This window comes from Dendrobates tinctorius, unplaced genomic scaffold, assembly GCF_039654945.1.
Source record: "Dendrobates tinctorius isolate UK_male_01 unplaced genomic scaffold, ASM3965494v1 ptg000322l, whole genome shotgun sequence".
NCBI classification, from domain to species: Eukaryota; Metazoa; Chordata; class Amphibia; order Anura; family Dendrobatidae; genus Dendrobates; species Dendrobates tinctorius.
Genome location: NW_027361989.1, coordinates 2,635,074 through 2,656,908, shown reverse-complemented (window position 1 = coordinate 2,656,908; position 21,835 = coordinate 2,635,074). Strand labels below are relative to the sequence as shown.

The following is a 21,835-nucleotide window of genomic DNA, read 5'->3' as shown; positions in this document are numbered from 1 at the left end:
CTCTGCCCTGACATCATCTGTCGGGAGGCCCCCAAATACATTATATGGTCGGCCAATCCCCCGAAATCAGTGCTTTCATGGAACTTTACCCTAATGTGTATGGGGGCGTTATAAGGTAACTTATTGGACGCTGCCTCTGGCCCGGCCTAATAGACCTTCATACATTGCAGCCCAGACCCCATTATTAGGCATGTAAGGCCTGTTTCACACTTCAGTTTTTTTGTGTCAGTTAAAATGCGCCAAAATGGCGGAAAGCGGATCCGTTGCTAACTGATGTGAACGGATGCCACCGGACCGTTTTTTTTGACGGATCCGATGAATGAAGAATTTTAAAGGAACCGCAGCCCGGGGGGGAGGGGGGAGAGAGAGAAAGAGAGAGAGATTTTTTTTTTCCATGCGCCAGAACAGACTTTAGGGTTAAATTTCAGGGTGAGTGAAGTTTTTCGGGCATGCGCAGTGTGAAGTGCGGATCCTGCCGCCCGAAAAAACGTTACATGCTCCGTTTGGGCATGTCGGTGGACAGCAAAATTTTGGCAGATCCGCAAAAAACGGATCCAACGGATGGCCGTCCGTCAAGATCCACTGGTATTGCAACTCAATGGGAAAAAGAACGGATCTGCCAAACAAAATAGCGGATCCGTTTTTTTGCAAAACGGCGGATCTTGACTGATGGACAAAAACTGAAGTGTGAAACAGGCCTAAGTATCGGAGTAACTAGGCTGCCCCATACTATCGAGTACTTGGAGGCGGGGGGCATTCAGCCAAACTCTGTCACACCTTCTTAGATGTCATGTTTGCTTTTCAGGGTTTTTGTTGCAGCCTCATCTGTGCCGTCCCTGTGGTGTACATTCATGTTCTGGGGCACAAAAAGATTCATTTCTTTTTAATAAATGTTTAACATGTTAAAAATTATAAAATGTGTCTTCTGCTTTTTCCATATTTTTTTTTGTTTTTACAAGAATTGTTGGAGCCAATTTTTCTTTAGAAACATTTTAATATCGGCTTTTTCTGGAGTTTTCCTTGTAATATAGGAAAGCCTAAGGCCAGAAATAAACCCCATAAATCACTGTACATGGAGACTTTGGGGTCAGATCATTTCTGTCCGTTGTGATTGTGGAAACTAAAAATCTTTTCTAAAAGCCTCAAACTTCTGTGTGTGACTCAGAGCTGAGATCTAACGTGAGAGAAGATTCCAGTGCGGGGAAGACGGGAAACCTTCATATAGACGGCCGGTGGGGAAGGAGGCAGTGACCGACTCTGGCCACATCTGTCTCTAGAGCCGCAGTAGAAGATGAAGATGTCGTCCTCAACATGAAGGAGTTATTTCTCATGTCGCGTGTAATGAATATCTCCTGCAGTATTGCTAATGCCGATTCCAGTGTCGGTAATGAGACGAGAATTAGCGTTATGGAAGATGAGTCTATGAGGAACGTGTTCAGCTGCCGACTCCGAGGAGGAAACTGCTTGTTGTCTGTGGCCTAAATATATAGGTTTTATTAGTAGATGTCAGGGAAGAAAACTAAACCCTGTAAAATAATAAATCTCATATGTTTCCCTTATTATCTCCAGTAATTGTATTATTACACAGGATTCTTATGATGTTACATCGGATCATCTTCTTCTCATTCAGGTCTCTACAATATCGGATCCTCTCAGTGAAGATCTTCTACATAAGAGAGTTTTCCTGATTTACCCATCAAGGATGGATATGGACAGAGACAAGATGGCGGAGAGGATATTACACCTCACCCTAGAGATCCTCTTCCGTCTCACTGGAGAGGTGAGATATTCTGATGACGTCACATTACATCATTCTTATCTATGGGAATAACAGATGGACAGAACTGGAGAGGTGAGGACTCTGGAAATGTCTGTAGTGAGATTTATTAATGTGTCTCTCCATAACCAGGATTACACAGTGGTGAAGAAGACCTCTAGTGATCGCTGTCAGGACCCTGTGTCTGAGGGATGGGGAAGACCCCTGAGCCCAATCACGGGGCCTCCACCTCACCCCCTGATCCATGAGGACATCAATGACCAGAAGATCCTAGAACTCACCTACAAGATGATTGAGCTGCTGACTGGAGAGGTGACACTGCTGGGAATGCTGGGACATTATACAGTAACACTATGAAGGGATCGGGGGATGACGGTATCATTGTATGTGTCAGGTTCCTATAAGGTGTCAGGATGTCGCTGTCTATTTCTCCATGGCGGAGTGGGAGTATTTAGAAGGACACAGAGGTCTCTACAAGAACGTCATAATGGAGGTTCCCCAGCCCCTCACATCACCAGGTAATAGACAGGACTAAATACACACGGCCTATAAGTATCTGTATGTAGAGAATGAATTCAGTCCCTGTATGTGTTTCCTCCAGATCTATCCAGTAAGAGGACAACACCAGAGAGATGTCCCCGTCCTCTTCTTCCACAGGACTGTAACCAAGAAGATCCCAGTGCTCCTCAGGATCATCAGGTAGATGGAGAGAAGGTGTCAGGAGATCTCCCCTATGATGTGAAGACGGCTGTGAAGGTCTTGTGCTCAGTCTTGTTTTATCCACCAGTATTATATGTTTTATACTTGTGTGATGAGAACGGTGGAGATGGCAGGATTAGAGCTGATCATAGATGGGACTTCTCCATCTGTCGGTGACTTTTACAATATTTGTTTCAGGGTGAAGATCTGACCCATATTAATACTACAGAGACATATGTGAGGGGTGATGAGTGGTGTAAAGAGATTCCCACATATGACTACCCAGGTGAGTAGTAACCACTGAATGCAGAGAAGTCACAGATTCCTCTCAGTCACCGGCTGTGGCTGCTTTATCGGTGGTGTAGTCCAGCCGTATTACCATGATCACCATTTTGCCTCTAGACCACAACATTCTCCTCCACCCAAAACTGTTCAAATGACTTTGGGCATTGAAAGCCCTTTTCTATAGAACTTATAACCTGGAGTATCCACCTACCCCCTGGTATTAGTGTGAAGGTGATCCCTTAAAGCAAGATCTATATGATTGCTTGTACCTGACCTAATATAGGCCGAGTGCGCGCTTAAAGAGTCACACCGAACACAGAGTTAGATGTCTACTCCTTTCTCAGCAAAAGCTTGCACAGAACTGAAGTTTATTCTGAAGACAAAGAGACAGGAAATGGGTGTAACACAATCTTCTGAGTAGCCAGTGTCAGTCTATGATAGGTCCATTTCAGCTTCACTTCCATATATGGTATCCAGTATCTCAGCTTCTGCATTCCAAGGATTCCTTCCAGGGTGTTGTCTGAAGACACAGACGCCATCTTGGTACACCATATCTGAACTGACTTATATAAGGGTTAATAATTGATTTCATTAGCCATTCTCTCCTTCACATTGGGAGACGCTGACCGTTACCTGCCCAGATCTGTAACTATAAAGCCAAATGACAGCGTACGTAGAATGTGCTGACAAGATAGAAAATCACTTGGAGAAAAATATTATGCTGGGCCTGTAAGAGAAAGTGGAGGGTAATGATGCTGTTGGCTTCCTAGATCCCTGAGATCTTATCGGATGAATCTTCTCTCCCTTCTGTGCTGCTGAATGTCTCATGGTCCCTACAAGACCAGGTCCAGTCTTTCTGGCCAAACTTCCCTTTTATGAGCGACAACAGTAAATGTGCAGTGAGGCCAAGTGTGAATTTCTGTCCAATAACAGCAGAGTTTCCCTTTATCCTGACTTTTCAGTTTGTATTAAAACCAACTAACTTCAAGGAGGATTGTGATAATCTCCAGGACAAACATTCCACCTGTGCCATGATAGATCTCTAAGCTGTGCGTGGCTGAGGGCTGTAATATACATTTATTCCCGCCTGCAGGAGATGTGTTGGCTCCAGCCCTGGTGTCATGGAGTGACTCCACATCATACATTACATTGTTTTTGATCCTAAGGAATTCAGATTACTGCACAATCTCTCCTGAAATGGGGAGCAATATTATTTCTCTAATCTTCTGCTCAGGATCCATAGTAGCTCCAATGCTCCACCATAAATGAGGGCAACTCTGGTTTACTGTTGTGTAATCTGTATTTGTAGTTTTCAGTTAATGAGATTCTCGTGCTCTGGGGCGGGGCTGTGGGCGGGGCTGTGGGCGGGGCTTTATGTGGTGCTCTGATTACAAATAAAAAAAAAAATTATATCCAGCAAAATGTGACCAGCGGCCCCTGTCCAGTAACCTCTATCTCTTACTTATAGATGCTACTGCGCAGGCGCTGCTGGTGTCATTTTGCTGGATGTAATTTTTTTTCTAAGCCTCACAATAGCCACAATATTATAGGCATTATCACCAATAATATCAATGCTATTATATGCATTATGTAATAATGGGGGCAGGTCAGTGAGGGATCAGCGACCTGTCATAAGCCAATACAGAGGAATATAGAATCAGAGCACCACATAAGTCTCATTGACAGTTACAGGAATCGTTTGATCGCAGTGATTGCCTCAGAAGGTTGTGCAACAAAATATTAACCCTTTCGCACCAGAGCTGGTTTTTGCATTTGTGACCAATTTTTTCAGCTCTGACCTGTGTCACTTTATGAGGTCATAACTCTAAAACGCTTCAACGAATCCTGGTGATTGTGATTCTGTTTTCCTGTGACATATTGTACTTTATCATAGTGGTAACATTTATTTGATATGACTTGTGTTTATTTGTTAAAAAAGGAAATTTGAGAAAAATGTTGAAAATTTTGCAATTTTCACATTTTTTTCTGCCCTTAAATCAGAGAGTCATATCGCACAAAATAGTTAATAAATAACATTTCCCACATGTCTACTTTACATCAGCACAATTTTGGAAACAAATTATTTTTGTTAGGAAGTTATAAGGGTTAAAAGTTGACCAGCGATTTCTCATTTTTACAACAATTTGCTAAGCCATTTTTTTAGGGACCACCTCACATTTGAACTGAGTTTGGGGGGGTCAATATGACAGAAAATACCCAAAAGTGACACCATTCTAAAGACTGCACCCCTCAAGGTGCTCAAAACCACATTCAAGAAGTTTATTAACCCTTCAGGTGCTTCACAGGAATGAATGGAATGTGGAAGGAAAAAATAAACATTTACTTTTCTTTCACACAAATTTTCCTTTACACCTAATTTTTTTTACCTTTACAAGGGTAACAGGAGAAAATGGACTATACATTTTGTTTTGCAATTTCTCCTGAGCATTCCAATACCCCGTATGTGGGGGAAATCTACTGTTTGGGCACACGGCAGGGCTCAGAAGGGAACTTTTTGAATGTAAAATATGCTGGAATAATTAGCGACTGCCATGTCGCATTTGGAGAGCCCCTGATGTGCCTAAACAGTGGAAACCCCCAAAAAGGACCCCATTTTGGAAACTAGACCCCTCAAAGAAATGTGTGGTGGGCACTTTAAACCCCCAAGTGCTTCATAGAAGTTAATTACATAGAGCCATGAAAATAAAAAATCATATTTTTTCCACAAAAAATGATCTTTTCGCCCTCCATTTCCTTTCCAAAGAGTAACAGGAGAAATTGGACCCCAAAAGGTGTTGTGCAATTTGTCCTGAGTATGCTGACAACCCATATATGAGGGTAAACCACTGTGTGGGCACACGGCAGAGCTCGGTAGGGAAGGAGCGCTGTATTGGAGAGCAGATTTTGCTGGAATTGTTTGTGGGTGACATGTCACATTGTCAGAGCCCCTGAGGTGCCAGAACAGCATAAGCCCCAAAAGTGACTGCATTTTACCAAATACTTCCCTGAATGAATTCTTCTAGTGGTGCAGTGAGCATACTGACACCACAGCTGTTCCATAGAAAATTATACCATTGGGCAGAGAAGAAAAAAATAATTACATTTTTACCTCTAAAATGTTGTTTTAACCAGGGCTGTAGAGTCTGAGTCGGTGCTCATTTTGGTGGAGTCGGTATAAAATGGACCGACTCCGACTCCTAAAATATATAATAAATTGTAATAAAAAAGAAGAAGCGGGCGGCACCGCTGTTACCGTGCTAGGATCCGTGGCTTGCAGCAGGCGGTGAGCTCACATGGAGGATTCCCGGGTGCTTGACCTCATAACAAATCACTTGTGGTTTCCAAAGTATGTGATAACAAGAGTGTCAAATGTCAGCCATTTGACACTCTTGTTATCACATCCCCGAGGTGACATGTAATTATGTGTCAATAAATCTTCACTATTATCTCGCAGAGTGCGACCTTTTTACTTTGGAAACCATATATAATAAATAGGGTACAGTAATTCAATGCAGAATGTGCTGAATATTTTTTTCATAGGAATTTGGGAAAGTTATGAAATGTCCTAGAAATGGCTGTTCTATTCCTGATCTAAGGCTACATTCACACACAGCGTTTTTCCTGCGTTTTTTGAGGATACGTTCAGCTGCAAAAGCAGATCAGCTTTTTAAAAACTGCATCACCTGAAATCTGCTCTATCTATCCTTTTATCCATATCTGTCTATCCATATCTTATCTGTACCTAAAAGAATAAAAGCCGGGTAGCACACAGACTAGCACTCTTTTTTTTTAGCATCAGTCAGGGACATCTCATAGCTGCCCAAAAGGATGATAGTTGGAATAAATAGACTGCATTCATCACCACATCTTCTTAAGGTGCAGGCTTTATTTTCAAGTGTAGGGGTGTGCAGTATGAGGTTCTGCAGCAGCTGAGGTGTGCAGTATGAGGTTCTGCGGAACAGTATGAGGTTCTGCCCCCCAGGTTTGATCCTGGCTACGCCCAATGTCTGATGTTCACATTGTAATACAATAAATTTTTCACTTAAATATAAGCAATATATGTGGGAGTCAGAGTCGTGGAGTCAGAGTCGGTGTAAGGGAAATTGAGGAGTCGGAGTCGCAGGTTTGGCTTACCGACTCCACAGCCCTGGTTTTAACCCCAGATTTTACATTGGAAAATAGGTAGATAGGTAAATGGTCACTACAGCCATAGATGAATTCGCAGAGGGGTGTCTTTTCCAATTCCCAGAGGGGTGTCATTACCAAAATGGGGTCACTTCAGGGGGGGATTCTGCTGTTGTGGCACCTTGTAGAGCCGCTAAGTGCCAGAACAACAGAATTCCCCCCTGAAGTGACCCCATTTTGTAAATGACACCCCTCTCGGAATTCATCTATGGATATAGTGACCATTTCACTACAAGGATGATTTCCAGAAACACGTAGTGGAAGTTTTAGAGCAAAAATTGCAAAAATGTCATTGTAGTGCCCAATATATTGTGCCCAGCTTGTGTCTCTGGAGACCTCCCCCCACCTCCCCCCAGAAATTGTTAATTCAGCTCTACTCAAATGTGTCTGTCACTAAATAAACCAAGTGCTTGAATGTAAAAACAGATGAAAACCGTGGTTCTGTGTGGAAGATTGTAAAGCAGTCATGGAGGCATAAGGAGGGCAATGATGGGCATTGTGGGTAATAATAGCGGGGATCATGCCTATTCCTCTCTAGGAACATACACGACATCTTCTCTGGGGGATCTTTCTTGTTTCAGTTACTGGGATGAGTGCAATAAAATGTCGCTCAGTGAGTCTTCTCACATCTTCACATTCTAAAGGATTGGCGGGGACAAAATTTTCAAAAACAAGATTTTCAGTGACCTTTTCCTGATAATCAAGGAAAGGATCTGCTTTTCCGGCTTTTTTGTATAACACAAAAGAATTATATGTGGCCACCTGAAACAAATACATGACTAACTTTTTATACCAGGTATATGATTTTCTTGATACCTGGTATGGCTGTAGAACCTGATCTGCAAGGTTCACACCCCCATATATTTGTTATAGGCAATGACAGACACAGGTTTTGGAGTAGTGGATCCCTGTTGGTCTGCAGTGGCCCTTGTGGCATCTGTGTGGATCGAGCTCAGGATAAAAATACCTTTTTTTATCCTTATACTTAAAGGGAACCTGTCACCCCCCCAGGGCAGTTTTAAGTTAAAGAGCCACCTTCAGCAGGACTAAGTGTTATGAATGAGTCACCGTAGGAGGCAAAAACAGAAATACTAGCTAAGTCCAGAAAACCAGAGAAGTTGGCAGCTATCAGATTGCAGACCCCTGAACCTATCAACAACAACTAGCAGTAGCCGTGGAGGGTTCCTACGGTGCCCTAGACCCCTCGATCACAGCCGGAGAACTAAATAGCCTAAAGACAGAAAGGGAAATCTAAACTGACCCAGAGCAGACCCCAAAGCAACAGGCAGCTCCCAACATATAATGATGTTGAAGCAAGATGAAAAAACACTCACACGGATAGAAAGATGCCCGAGAATGCCCGAGAACTCTTGTCACAGTGCAGGCGCCGGAATACAAAACAGGAGGAGGCGGCGGCACACAGGGGCATGATGGACGGATGGTAGGCGGCACCCAGACATAAAACAAGAGGCATGATGGACGGCTGTGAGGCAGCTTATACAGGAGGACACACCATACCTATGGGACGCATCACGGGTATGAGGACTTATTTATAAAAGTCGATATTTCAGCATTACTAGGGGTCAGAAACAGAAGAGCCACCTTCACAGAATGCAGCCTTAGTGCTGCTGAAGGTGGCTTTTTTACTTAAAAACGCCCTGGGAGGGTGACAGGTTCCCTTTAAGGACAAGCAGCTGTCCATTGCATAAAGCCCCTGACTACCTCTTTTGGAACTTTTTGTTGACCAATGATTATGCGGACCCCTGACGGATGTGGCGAATGGTCCCACAAGCCCCTATGTTATGTCCAACCAGACTTTTAAATAGGGATATGCTGGTGTAGTAGTTGTCAACAGATTTTAGCCTTTTTGTAAAAATTGAGTTATCAGCTCCCAAATGATTTTTCCAGATGTCCCCAGATAAGTAGGGCATCCTAGTGGGTTTAGTTGGCTATCTTTCCCCTCAAAAATGTGAAAAGCTGATATGTATCCGATTGAACTCTCGCACATTTTATAGAGCTTTATTCTGAACCTTGCCCTCTTAGAAGGAATAAATGGCTTGAGGTGCAGTCTTCCTTTGAATTTTACAAGTGACTCATCAATGGAAATGTTTTCTGTTGGGGTGTAGAGCCTTAAGAACTTTTCTGTCAAGTCTTCGATGATAGGTCTGATTTTGAATAGTCTGTCATGTTCTGGGACATTTCTGGGCAGGCATTGACTGTTGTCATTAAAATGCCAAAATCTCATGAGCATTTCATAACGGGTCCTAGGAAGAACGGCATAAAACATAGGGGTGGCTTGAACAGGGCGGTTGGACCAATAGGACCGAATGCTCGTTTTTTTAACAAGCCTCATAGCGAATGTAAGTCCTAAAAAATGTTTTAATTTCTAGGACATTAGTGGGTGTCCATAAATTTGACCGAGCATAATAGGATTGTGGATTCTGGCTGATGAATTGGGACACATATAAATTTGTAGGACAATATGCTCTAGCAAGCTATCTGTCATAAACAAATTAAAAAAATTAATTGGCCCAAAATTTTCCACCTCCACATTTATACCAGGAATGGCATTAAAATTAGTGATGAATGGAGTAGCCGAATCCGAAGCCTCCCATCTGGGAAATGATTCAAGAGGCAAAGCCCCTTGGACATTGGTGTGCGCCAATTCTCGAGCACTAGGGACAGCGCTAGTACTGGGCATTGTTCCCTGAGTTGGAGACATTTCTCCAGAAGCGCTATTTGTCCTTCTTGTTGTACTGGTCCTTGTGTGTGAGGATGGACCAGAATCACTGCTCATTTCTGAGCTATCACTGTCGCTGCTACTAAAGCCCTCGAAATCCACATCGGCATCTGACACCACTTTCTTCACTGTCAGAACATAAAAGTGCATAAGCCTCCTCTGCACCATGAAACTGACGGGCCTTTTTATTTGTTTTTATTTTTTTTTCCGGAAATAGAAAAGTCTGATGTCAGGAACACCGCACTGAACTTGCTCACTGAGCCAGTGCGCGTATCCTGAGTAAAGCGAACTGTGCTCAAAGATACCTGTGGAGCGGGCAGCAGCCGAGTAGATGCGTACTTCAGAGCCGCAGGACCTGAAGCAGGTGACTGCTTGGGGCGTGGCCTAAACTCCAGAGAGCTAGGAGCTGCAAGAGAACTCCTAGCAGGGTATCTGTGAGACAAAGTTACCAAGGGGCATAGACAGGGAGGATAGTCAGGATGTAGCCAATGAGTCATACACAGAGATAGCTGCAAGGTACAAGAGGGGCGAGCAGAGAGTAGTCAGATCACAGGCAATGAGTCATACACAGAGAATAATAACGCAGTACAGAATCAACAGGCAAACTCACAACGGGAAACAGAACCGGGTCAGAACCATATAAACAAGCTATAACAACGAACAGGCACATGGGGGTCAGCACATTAGGCCAAAGGCAAAAGTATAACTGGCAGGGATTGAAGCTTCCCAGAGGTATAAGAAGCTCTCCCAGAACCAGAAAGAGGCCACAATCATTAACCCCAGGTGTGCAGGTCAAAACCTGCACTGAGCTCTAGACATTAACCCCTGACGTGCAGCTCAAAAACCTGCACTGGGATCATGACAGTACCCCCCTCTCAACGGGGGGCCTCTGGACCCCCAGGCTTCCCCGGGTACTTGGCATGGAAAGCCTGAACGAGGCGATCCGCATGTACAGAGCGAGCCGGGACCCATGAGCACTCCTCTGGTCCATATCCCTTCCAGTGGACCAGGTACTGCAAAGAGCGGCACACCCACCGAGAGTCCACAATATGTCCGACCTCATACTCCAATTGACCCTCCACCAGAACTGGAGGAACAATAGGCTCGGAGTCCTCTTTGACAGACCCTATGGATTTCAACAGAGATTTATGGAACACATTGGATATTTTTAAGGAGGCGGGGAGACGCAACCTATATGCCACTGGGTTGACTATCTCCATAATCTCGTACGGACCAATGAACTTTGGTCCCAACTTAGCTGATGGTACCTTTAAGTTGATGTTACGTGTGGAAAGCCAAACCTTCTCTCCCACCTGAAACATGTCTCCCGAGGCACTATTTTTGTCAGCAAAATATTTGTACCTCCCCTGGGCCCGAGAGATATTACGCTGGACTTCATCCCAGAGGTTTTTTAACCGTTGAACGGACCCCTCTACCTCTGGACAACCGGAATCCACCCGTGAAAACTCCCCAAAATGCAGATTAAACCCATAGTTAATCAGGAATGGGGACATGTTGGTGGACTGACTCACCCGGTTGTTAAAAGCGAATTCCGCCAACGGTAACGCATCACACCAATCCTCCTGTCTGGCAGAGGTCAGACACCTGAGAATTTGTTCCAGGGATTGATTGGTGCGTTCTGTCTGACCATTACTCTCCGGGTGATATGCCGACAAGAAGGAGAGTGAGATGCCCAATTTCATACAGAACGCCCTCCAAAATTTGGCCACAAACTGCACACCTCTGTCAGACACAACATTCAGGGGTACCCCATGCAATCGGACCACATGCTGCACAAACAACCTTGAAACCTCAGAAACCTTGAAACCAAAGAAACCTCAGCCCATCTTGCCCAAACACATCGCAGAAAAAAACTACTTGCAATTCCAACAACTATTGGCTCTTTATCTTCCTTCTCCTACTGATTTCAGGGGACATCTCCCCCAACCCTGGTCCACCATCCCCCAACCTCAACCCTTACCCTACCTCATATCGAAACCACAATTATCTGATTAACATTACTTGCACTCCCTCATCTCAATCTTTTAATTGTGCCCTCTGGAATCCACGGTCTGCTTGTAACAAGCTTCCTTTCCTACACAACTACATTCTCAACAACTCTCTTAATCTGTTGGCCCTCACTGAAACCTGGATACAGGATTCTGACACTGTCTCTCCTGCTGCCATTTCCTACGGTGGCTTACAATTCTCTCACTCCCCGAGACCCACAAACAGACCTGGTGGTGGAGTTGGCATACTCCTGTCCCCACAATGCACTTTCCAGGTCATCCCCCCAGTCCCATCACTCTTATTCCCTTCTTTTGAGGTCCACACCATCAGGCTCTTCCGTCCCCTCTCCTTCAGGGTAGCGGTCATATACCGGCCCCCAGGCTCACCCACCCACTTCCTTGACCACTTTTCAGCCTGGCTGCCACACTTCATGTCCTCAGAACTACCAACCCTCATCCTGGGAGACTTCAACATCCCCATTAACAGCCCTAATTCCACATCTGCATCCCAGCTTCTATCACTAACCACCTCTCTAGGCCTCTCACAGCTTTCAACCTCTGAGACACATAAGGACGGTAACACCCTTGATCTGGTCTTCTGCCGGCTCTGTTCAATCTCCCACCTAAACAACTCACCGCTTCCACTCTCTGACCACAACATTCTCTCCTTCACGCTCACAAATCCTCGCCCACCCCAGCTCATTCCTACCTACCACACAGTCAGAAATCTACAAGCTATTAACCCTCAGACACTTTCAGATTCCCTACACTCATCTCTGTCCCCAATCTCCTCTCTTTCCTGTCCTAATCTGGCTGTTCATCACTACAATGACACTCTTAGAAGCACCCTTGACCAAGTAGCTCCCCTCACCCTCAGAACCTCCAAACACAGAGTAAAACAGCCCTGGCTCACATCGCAAACTCAACTTCTCCAGCGATGCTCCAGGAGTGCTGAATGCCTATGGAGAAAAACCCGCACACCAGAAGACTTCATACACTTCAAATTTATGTTAAGAACCTATAACGCTGCCCTTCACCTTGCCAAACAGACCTACTTCACCACCCTGATCTCCTCACTAGCCAACAACCCCAAGAAACTTTTTGACACTTTTCACTCCCTCCTCAGGCCAAAAGCACAAGCCCCTATCACAGACATTTGTGCTGATGACCTGGCCTCCCACTTTACAGAAAAAATAGATAATATCCGTCAAGAAATCTGCTCCCAACCACCAAGTGCTGTGACTCCCATCCCTTCCTGCATCTCCCCTGGCTCACTCTCCACATTTGATCCCATCACAGAAGAAGAAGTGTCCAGACTCCTCTCTTCTTCTCGTCCGCCTACATGCACTACCGACCCCATTCCCTCACATCTCCTCCAGTCTCTCTCTCCAGTCGTCACAACCCACCTAACTACAATCTTTAATCTCTCCCTCTCCTCGGGCATTTTCCCATCCTCCTTCAAACACGCCATCGTTACTCCATTACTAAAGAAACCTGCTCTCGACCCATCCTGCACAAACAACTACAGACCAGTCTCCAATCTCCCCTTCATCTCTAAACTTTTGGAACGCCTAGTTTACTCCCGCCTTACCAGTTACCTCTCCATTCACTCCCTTCTAGACCCTTCACAGTCCGGCTTCCGCCCCCTACATTCGACTGAAACTGCACTCATCAAAGTGACCAATGACCTTCTGACAGCAAAACGTAACGGTGACCACTCTCTGCTCATTCTTCTTGACCTATCTGCAGCTTTCGATACTGTTGACCACCATCTCCTACTCTCTAGGCTCCAGTCACTAGGCATTAACGACACTGCACTCTCCTGGTTCTCTTCCTATCTCTCTGACCGCTCATTCAGTGTTTTGTTCTCTGGCTCCACGTCATCTCCTCTTCCTCTTGCTGTCGGGGTACCTCAGGGCTCAGTCCTTGGCCCCTTTCTTTTCTCTCTCTACACGGCCCCAATTGGACAGACCATCAGCAGATTTGGCTTTCAGTACCATCTTTATGCTGATGACACACAACTATACACGTCTTCCCCCGACCTTACCCCCGCTGTACTACAGAACGCCAGTGACTGTCTGTCCGCAGTCTCCAATATCATGTCCGCTCTCTATCTGAAACTCAACCTCTCCAAAACTGAACTTCTTCTGCTCCTGCCGTCTACTAACCTCCCTAAATCTGACATTTCCCTCTCCGTGGGTGGTACCACAATAACACCCCGGCAGCAGGCGCGCTGTCTGGGTGTTATGTTTGACACCAATCTCTCCTTCACATCCCATATACAATCCCTTGCCCGCTCTTGCCGCTTACACCTAAAGAACATCTCTAGAATCCGCCCTTTTCTCACTATGGAAACAACAAAAACCCTCACTGTTGCATTGATCCACTCTCGCCTGGATTACTGCAACGCTCTATTAATTGGCCTCCCCGTCACTCGACTATCCCCTCTCCAGTCCATACTTAATGCAGTGGCCAGGATCGTCCATCTGGGTAATCGGTACTCGGACGCGTCCGCTCTTCGCCAGTCCTTACATTGGCTGCCCATTCATTATAGGATCCAATTCAAAGTACTCGTTCTCACCCACAAAGCTCTCCACAGTGCGGCACCCCCTTACATCTCTTCTCTCATTTCTGTCTATCGGCCTAGCCGATCGCTGCGCTCTGCAAACGACTTTCAACTAACCTCTGCACTAATCCGTACCTCCCACTCCCAACTCCAAGACTTCTCCCGTGCTGCTCCTATCCTCTGGAATGCTCTACCCCAAAAAATCAGGACTATCCACAATTTGCATAGTTTTAGGCGCTCCCTCAAAACACACCTGTTCAGAGCGGCCTATCACATTCACTAATCAAAGTCATTCTCTGTGTAAGTGTGCGTGTGTAGCCCATTCACTATCTCCATCCATCCTTCACTCCCGCAAGATGGCTGGACCTTCATTGTAAATACACCATTGTAAATACACACCTGTACTCTGTATCTCCCTCACCTCATTGTAGATTGTAAGCTCTCACGAGCAGGGTCGTCTTATTTCGTCTTATTTTGCTTTAATTATTGTATTGTTAGCGTTGTTACTTATGACTTGTGTTTTGAAACTGTTAAACTGTAAAGCGCTGCGGAATATGTTGGCGCTATATAAATAAAGATTATTATTATTATTATTATTATTATTATTGATAATGTTTCTGCTGAGGGTAATGCTGCCAAGGAATGAAATGGGCCTGTTTAGAAAACCTATCCACCACCACCCAGATCACGTTATTGCCCCTGGAAGGTGGAAGGCCGGTAATAAAATCCATGGAAAGATGAGTCCATGGCCTATCAGGAACCGGTAAAGGTATGAGTTCCCCAGCCGGCCGGTTATGTGAGTTTTTGGAACGGGCACACACGCCACAAGCAGAAACAAATTCCTTGACATCGGACCTTAATGAAGGCCACCAAAAACCCCTGGCTACTGCCTCTCTAGTGGCCGTGATACCTGGATGAGCACTCAGCCTAGACTCATGAAACTCCTGCAGAAGTCTAGGCCGCAATGAATCTGGAACAAACAGTTTATCCCCTGGCCTGGTTGCCGGAGCTAGGGCCTGAGCCCTTAGAATTTCTTGTTCCAACTCAGTTGAGACCCCCGCCACTACCACCCCTGGGGGAAGAATGGAGGACGGCCGCTCAGGGGGAGACACTGGGACAAAAGTTCTGGACAGGGCATCCGCTTTAACATTTTTGGACCCCGGTTGAAAAGTAATGGAGAACTGAAATCGTGAAAAAAAATAGTGACCAACGGGCTTGTCTAGAGTAAGCCTCTTAGCAGATTCAAGGTATGCCAAATTTTTGTGATCCATGACAACCGTGATAGGGTGAGCCACCCCTTCCAAAAAGTGCCTCCATTCCTCAAACGCCAGCTTGACCGCAAGAAGTTCTCTATTGCCTACATCATAGTTTTTCTCAGCTGAGGAGAACTTCTTGGAGAAGAAGGCACAGGGTTTGAGATTGGTAAGGGTGGCCGGACCCTGGGACAGCACAGCCCCCACCCCCACTTCAGAAGCATCCACCTCCATAATGAATGGTTTGGATGGGTCTGGGTGTACCAACACCGGGGCAGACATGAAACATTTCTTAATCGCTGAGAAGGACTCCTTAGCGAGTACAGACCAATTTTTTACATCAGTGCCCTTCTGGGTAAGATCCGTGAGTGGTTTAACCACTTGTGAGAAACCTTTAATGAATCTTTGATAATAGTTCGCAAATCCTAAGAAGCGCTGGAGCCCCTTGAGATCTCGAGGCTGAACCCAGTCAGCGATCGCCAGCACCTTCTTAGGATCCATACGAAACCCCTCACAGGACACAATCAACCCCAAAAAGACAGTTCCTGTACAAAAAACGAACATTTTTCCAATTTAGCGGACAATTGGTTCTCCCTGAGTCTCTGGAGAACTGTCTGTAGATGTTGCAAGTGAGATTGGCTGTCCGGGGAATACACCAAAATATCATCCAAATAAATAATAACAAAACGGCCTATCAGGTCAGAAAACACAACATTGATGAAATTCTGGAAAATAGCGGGTGCATTAGTTAACCCAAACGGCATTACCAGGTTCTCAAAGAGTCCTTCTGATGTGAGGACCGCAGTTTTCCACTCGTCCCCTTCCCGAACCCTTATCAGATTGTAGGCCCCCCGCAGATCTAACTTGGAGAACCAGTGGGCTCCAGCTAACTGGTTGCATAAGTCTGGGATGAGGGGAAGCGGGTAAGTGTTCCTAACCGTTATCTTGTTCAGTTCCCGAAAGTCGAGGCACGGCCGCAAACCACCATCTTTTTTCTTCACAAAGAAGAATCCTGCTGCCACAGGTGCAACAGAAGGCCTGATATGCCCTTTGCGGAGACTCAGCTATATACTCTTTCATGGCTTGGCGCTCAGGCCCAGACAAATTGAACCTTAGGTAACTTGGCTCCGGGTACTAAATCAATGGCAGAATCGTAGGGTCTATGTGGTGGCAGCACCTCAGCCTCACTTTCGGAAAAAAGTCTTCGAAATCCTTCAGGTACTCCGGAATACCTTCCAGATCGACAGACGACACAGATACGGATTTAACAGCATTAAGAAGATGTCCCAAGTTACCACATTTATCCTTACATCCCCATTGAGTGATCTCCCCTGTAACCCAATCGATGGTAGGATTATGGCATTGAAGCCAAGGCATCCCCAGTACCAGTCCTGCAGGCAAGTTATCTAGCACAAGACAACTTAGTTTTTCCACATGAGTGGAACCCACTTTTAGAGAGAAAAGTTCAGACCTGCAACAGATACCGTCCTGGGTAAGAGGAGACGAGTCAATTGCCACAAGTTTAACAGGATCCTGAAGCCTGACTGTCCCTATCTTATTAAAAGTCATAATTCGGGTATCAATCAGGTTCACAGCAGAACCACAGTCAACAAAAGCAGTAGTCTGAACCGGACCATTACCAAGTTCCAGTTCCACCTGCAGCACCATTTTTGCACGTGAGGAAAATTGAACCTGAAGGTCTGGGTAGCCTCCTCGACTACTACCCAGACTTAGTCGTTTCCCGCCATCTTGGAGGATGACGGACAGGAAAGGCAGTCCTTCCAGTGTCTAGATTCCCCACAATAGAAGCACAACTGCTTCTCCCGGCGGCATCTTCTTTCCTTTCCCTCACAGGTGACATGCCTCACCTCCATAGCCACAGGAAGAGTCCGATTCTCATCTCCACTGAAGAATAATGGTGTTTCCCGTTGCATAACGCCTCTAGCCCGCAGTCTGCAGTCCATGCGAACCGCTTGGGTCATGGCATCCTCCAGGGAGTCAGGCGGAGGATGGAGTGCCAAAGCATCCTTCAGACGTTCACACAGGCCTCTACGGAACAGCCCCCGAAGGGCGGCATCACTCCAGGAAATCTCGACTGCCCAACGTCTGAATTAAGTACAGAACCATTCGGCCGAGTGCTCCCCCTGACAGACACTCATCACCTTGTCCTCAGCCAAACGCACTCTATCAAGCTCATCATAAATAAGCCCTAAGGCTTCAAAAAACGCATCCACAGACATTCTCTCAGGGGCAGAAGAGGAAAGCGAAAATGCCCAGGCTTGTGGGGTCCCCCTAAGCAGGGACATAACCACCCCCACCCTCTGTTTCTCATCCCCAGAGGAGCGGGGTCTCAAAGAGAAAAAGAGCTTACAGTCCTCCTTAAATGCTCTGAAATCATCTTTGTTACCAGAAAACGTATCTGGCAATTTAACCGGGGATTCGGGTGGGACTAAATTGACATCTCTATTCCCCACCTGCTGGAATCCTGCGGAAAGTACCCCCTGAACTGAGTCCTCAACCCGCCGTTGGGACTGGGCCAGAGCTTGGTGTTCTAAACTAAGCTTCTTCAGTGACTGAGTCAAGCATTTCACAATAAAGCACACATTGGGTCCATGCTGCAGAAGTGAGGAAAGAGAAAAAAATAGCAGGCCAGTTATAATGTCAGGAACACCGCACTGAACTTGCTCACTGAGCCAGTGCGCGTGTCCTGAGTAAAGCGAACTGTGCTGAAAGATACCTGTGGAGCGGGCAGCAGCCGAGTAGATGCGTACTTCAGAGCCGCAGGACCTGAAGCATGTGACTGCTAGGAGTGTGGCCTAAACTCCAGAGAGCTAGGAGCTGCAATAGAACTCCTAGCAGGGTATCTGCGAGACAAAGTTACCAAGGGGCATAGACAGGGAGGATAGTCATGACGTAGCCAATGAGTCATACACAGAGATAGCTGCAAGGTACTAGAGCGGCGAGCAGAGAGTATTCAGATCACAGGCAATGAGTCATACACAGAGAGGATAGCGCAGTACAGAATCAACAGGCAAACTCACAACGGGAAACAGAACCGGGTCAGAACCATATAAACAAGCTATAACAACGAACAGGCACACGGGGGTCAGCACACTAGGCCAAAGGCAAAAGTATAACTGGCAGGGATTGAAGCTTCCCAGGGGTTTAAGAAGCTCTCCCAGAACCAGAAAGAGGCCACAATCATTAACCCCAGATGTGCAGGTCAAAACCTGCACTGAGCTCCAGACATTAACCCCTGACGTGCAGCTCAAAAACCTGCACAGGGATCATGACATCTGATATGACTGACGTGACATGACTGATATGATTATTGGGGAGACAATTGAGAAAAGTCTAATTCTTTAGCCTAACCGAAACCCTAACTTTAGCCCCACCACTAACCCTAACTAAAGCATTAACTGTAACCTGCCTTATCTGTTTTTCTATTGACAGATGATGGACCTGAGTGGGGACTTGTTTTTGTGAGATGAGAATTGGTATTATTTTCGCCTACATAACATTGATTGGTTTCTTTTTATTCAATATTTGGGAGGCAGAATGAACCTACAGTTGAACACCACACACTACTGGTTCATCCAACAAGGTTTTCTATTACACTGTGAACTGTCATTGTCTTGGTAAATAATTAAAGTATTTTTACATAGCTTGCCATTTTTATGTACAGTTTAAGTAGAAATGTTCAAAAACTTAAGGATATTTTATCAAAAATTTTTTTATCTTAGCAGATGACTGCACCAGGAGATCAGAGGGACAGCTGACATCTTCATTTTTTAAATCTGATGATCTTGAGATCCTACAAGATACAACTGAAGCGATTGCTGTTACTCCAGATATATCCTCATCCATTCACAGCAAAGATCTGTCATCTGATCCTATGAAACAGGTCCCATCTTCTGATTCATTACTGACTACTAAGGAAAATCAAAGTCACAAAAGAGGAATTAAAAAACAAACTGCTCCTAAAGCAAAGATGTCATTTTCATGTTCAGAATGTGGGAAATGTTTTAACCAGAAATGGTATCTTGTTTGTCACCAGAGAACTCACACGGGGGAGAAGCCTTTTTCATGTTCTGAATGTGGGAAATGTTTTAGCCGGAAAGCGATTCTTGTTAGACATCAGAGCAGTCACACGGGGGAGAAGCCTTTTTCCAGTTCAGAATGTGGGAAATGTTTTCACAAGAAATCTCATTTTGTTACACAACAGAGAACGTACACAGGGGAGAAACCTTTTTCCTGTTCAGAATGTGGGAAATGTTTTAACCAGAAATGGTATCTTGTTTGTCACCAGAGAACTCACACGGGGGAGAAGCCTTTTTCATGTTCTGAATGTGGGAAATGTTTTAGCCGGAAAGCGATTCTTGTTAGACATCAGAGCAGTCACACGGGGGAGAAGCCTTTTTCCTGTTCAGAATGTGGGAAATGTTTTAGCCGGAAAGCGATTCTTGTTAGACATCAGAGAACTCACACAGGGGAGAAGCCTTTTTCCTGTTCAGAATGTGGGAAATGTTTTAACAATAAATCAGATTGTGTTAAGCACCAGAGAATCCACACAGGGGAGAAGCCTTTTTCATGTTCAGAATGTGAGAAATGCTTTAACCGGAAATCAGATTTGGTTAAGCACCAGAGAATCCACACAGGGGAGAAGCCTTTTTCATGTTCAGAATGTGGGAAATGCTTTAACCGGAAATCAGATTTGGTTAAGCACGAGAGAACTCACACAGGGGAGAAGCCTTTTTCATGTTCAGAATGTGGGAAATGTTTTAACCAGAAAGTGATTCTTGATGAACACCAGAGAATCCACACAGGAGAGAAACCTTTTTCATGTTCAGAATGTGGGAAATGTTTTAGCAAGAAAACAAATTGTGTTAAGCACCAGAGAACTCACACAGGTGAGAAGCCTTTTTCATGTTTAGAATGTGGGAAATGTTTTAGCAAGAAATCAAGTTGTGTTAAGCACCAGAGAACTCACACAGGGGAGAAGCCTTTTTCCTGTTAATGTGGGAAATATTTTAACCAGAAAGCACTTCTTGATCGCCATCAGAGCAGTCACATAGAGGAGAAGCCATTTTCATTTTCTTAATGTGGGAAATATTTTACTTGGAAATCAACTGTTAATAAACATCAGAGACGTCACATAGGGGAGACACCTTTTTTTATGTTCAGAATGTTGGAATAGTTTTAACCAAAATTGAATCTTCATAAATGGGTTGTATCTTGTCATTCCTCATGTTTGCTGACAAAAGGATAAAACTAAACTTTTTTAATTCCAAATGTAAAACTATACCCATAATTCACCCCCTGAAGGTTAGTCAAAAGGTGACTAATAGAAAAAACATGTACCCCACAGTTCAGTATATAGGCTGAGATGACGTATACACACTCACTCTCCAAGCTTCTCATTTCTACAGGTTTCATCGTCCTCACCAAAGACGACTCATCAGGAATTTATTTAATATTGACCTATATTCAAGCGGGACTAGACAAAAAAATACTTAAATCGTGTTATCCGAAACAGTCAGACAACTAGCCACATATTGGCAGATCCCAGACCTCAAACTATATACTGTGTAAGTTTATAAGCCCCTCCAGTGTCAGGAATAGATAGTATGTGACAATACAGTATAATTCTTGTGTTTTCTCCTATAGGGACTGCCCTAGTTTGGTAATGTAACTGCTGTTAATTAGTAGTGCAGACAAATTGTCCTAGACTAAACTCAGTCTTCAGACGGCCCAATATGTACCACTCAGGGAAAACTTACCTGCTCCAAAGATCATTAGCAGCTTCTAACTAATGGCCATGCTGCGGTCTGTCAGGGAATGAGTGCAATATCGGTATAAAGACTAGGGATATGTGCAATCATAATGTCTGGGAGATCTGTGCCATTATTTAGTATGAATATGGAAATTATCTCTGAAAGGTAAGTGTTCCCTGAGCGGTATATACGGGATTATCACATACTATCTATTCCTGACACTGGAGTGGCTTATAAACTTACACAGTATATATAACCAAAACAAAGTTCCACATGGTCAAGTGGAAAGAAGCCTCTAGACCACAGACATGAAAACCGAAAAGAAAAAGGAAGACCGTGAAGGTCAAAAAAGTCAAGGGTAAACGTGATTCTTCTATGGTAAGGAAGAAGAATATATATATCTATCAAGAGTTATCAATAAAATCTCAAAAATAAATATCCTTCACCAGTTCGTAACCATAAGTATAAATGTATAATAACATTACTCCTTGATGCAATAGAGGCTCAACATGAGAGCAAAAAAGACAGGGGACAGTGAAAGTTATGG

General features: G+C 44.8%; 2 protein-coding genes across 2 annotated transcripts; both read left to right on the top strand.

Annotated features, from left to right (window-relative positions):
• The first annotated feature begins 561 nt into the window (after window positions 1-561).
• LOC141074067 (oocyte zinc finger protein XlCOF7.2-like) lies at window positions 562-2,312 on the top strand. Its single transcript, XM_073561584.1, has 3 exons — window positions 562-585; window positions 1,910-2,089; window positions 2,172-2,312. The coding sequence occupies exons 1-3, from the start codon at window positions 562-564 to the stop codon at window positions 2,310-2,312; spliced, it is 345 nt and encodes a 114-aa protein (XP_073417685.1).
• Window positions 2,313-19,277: 16,965 nt separating this feature from the next.
• LOC141074024 (uncharacterized) lies at window positions 19,278-20,586 on the top strand. Its single transcript, XM_073561537.1, has one exon. The coding sequence runs from the start codon at window positions 19,410-19,412 to the stop codon at window positions 20,529-20,531; it is 1,122 nt and encodes a 373-aa protein (XP_073417638.1). The 5' UTR covers window positions 19,278-19,409; the 3' UTR covers window positions 20,532-20,586.
• Window positions 20,587-21,835: the final 1,249 nt, after the last annotated feature.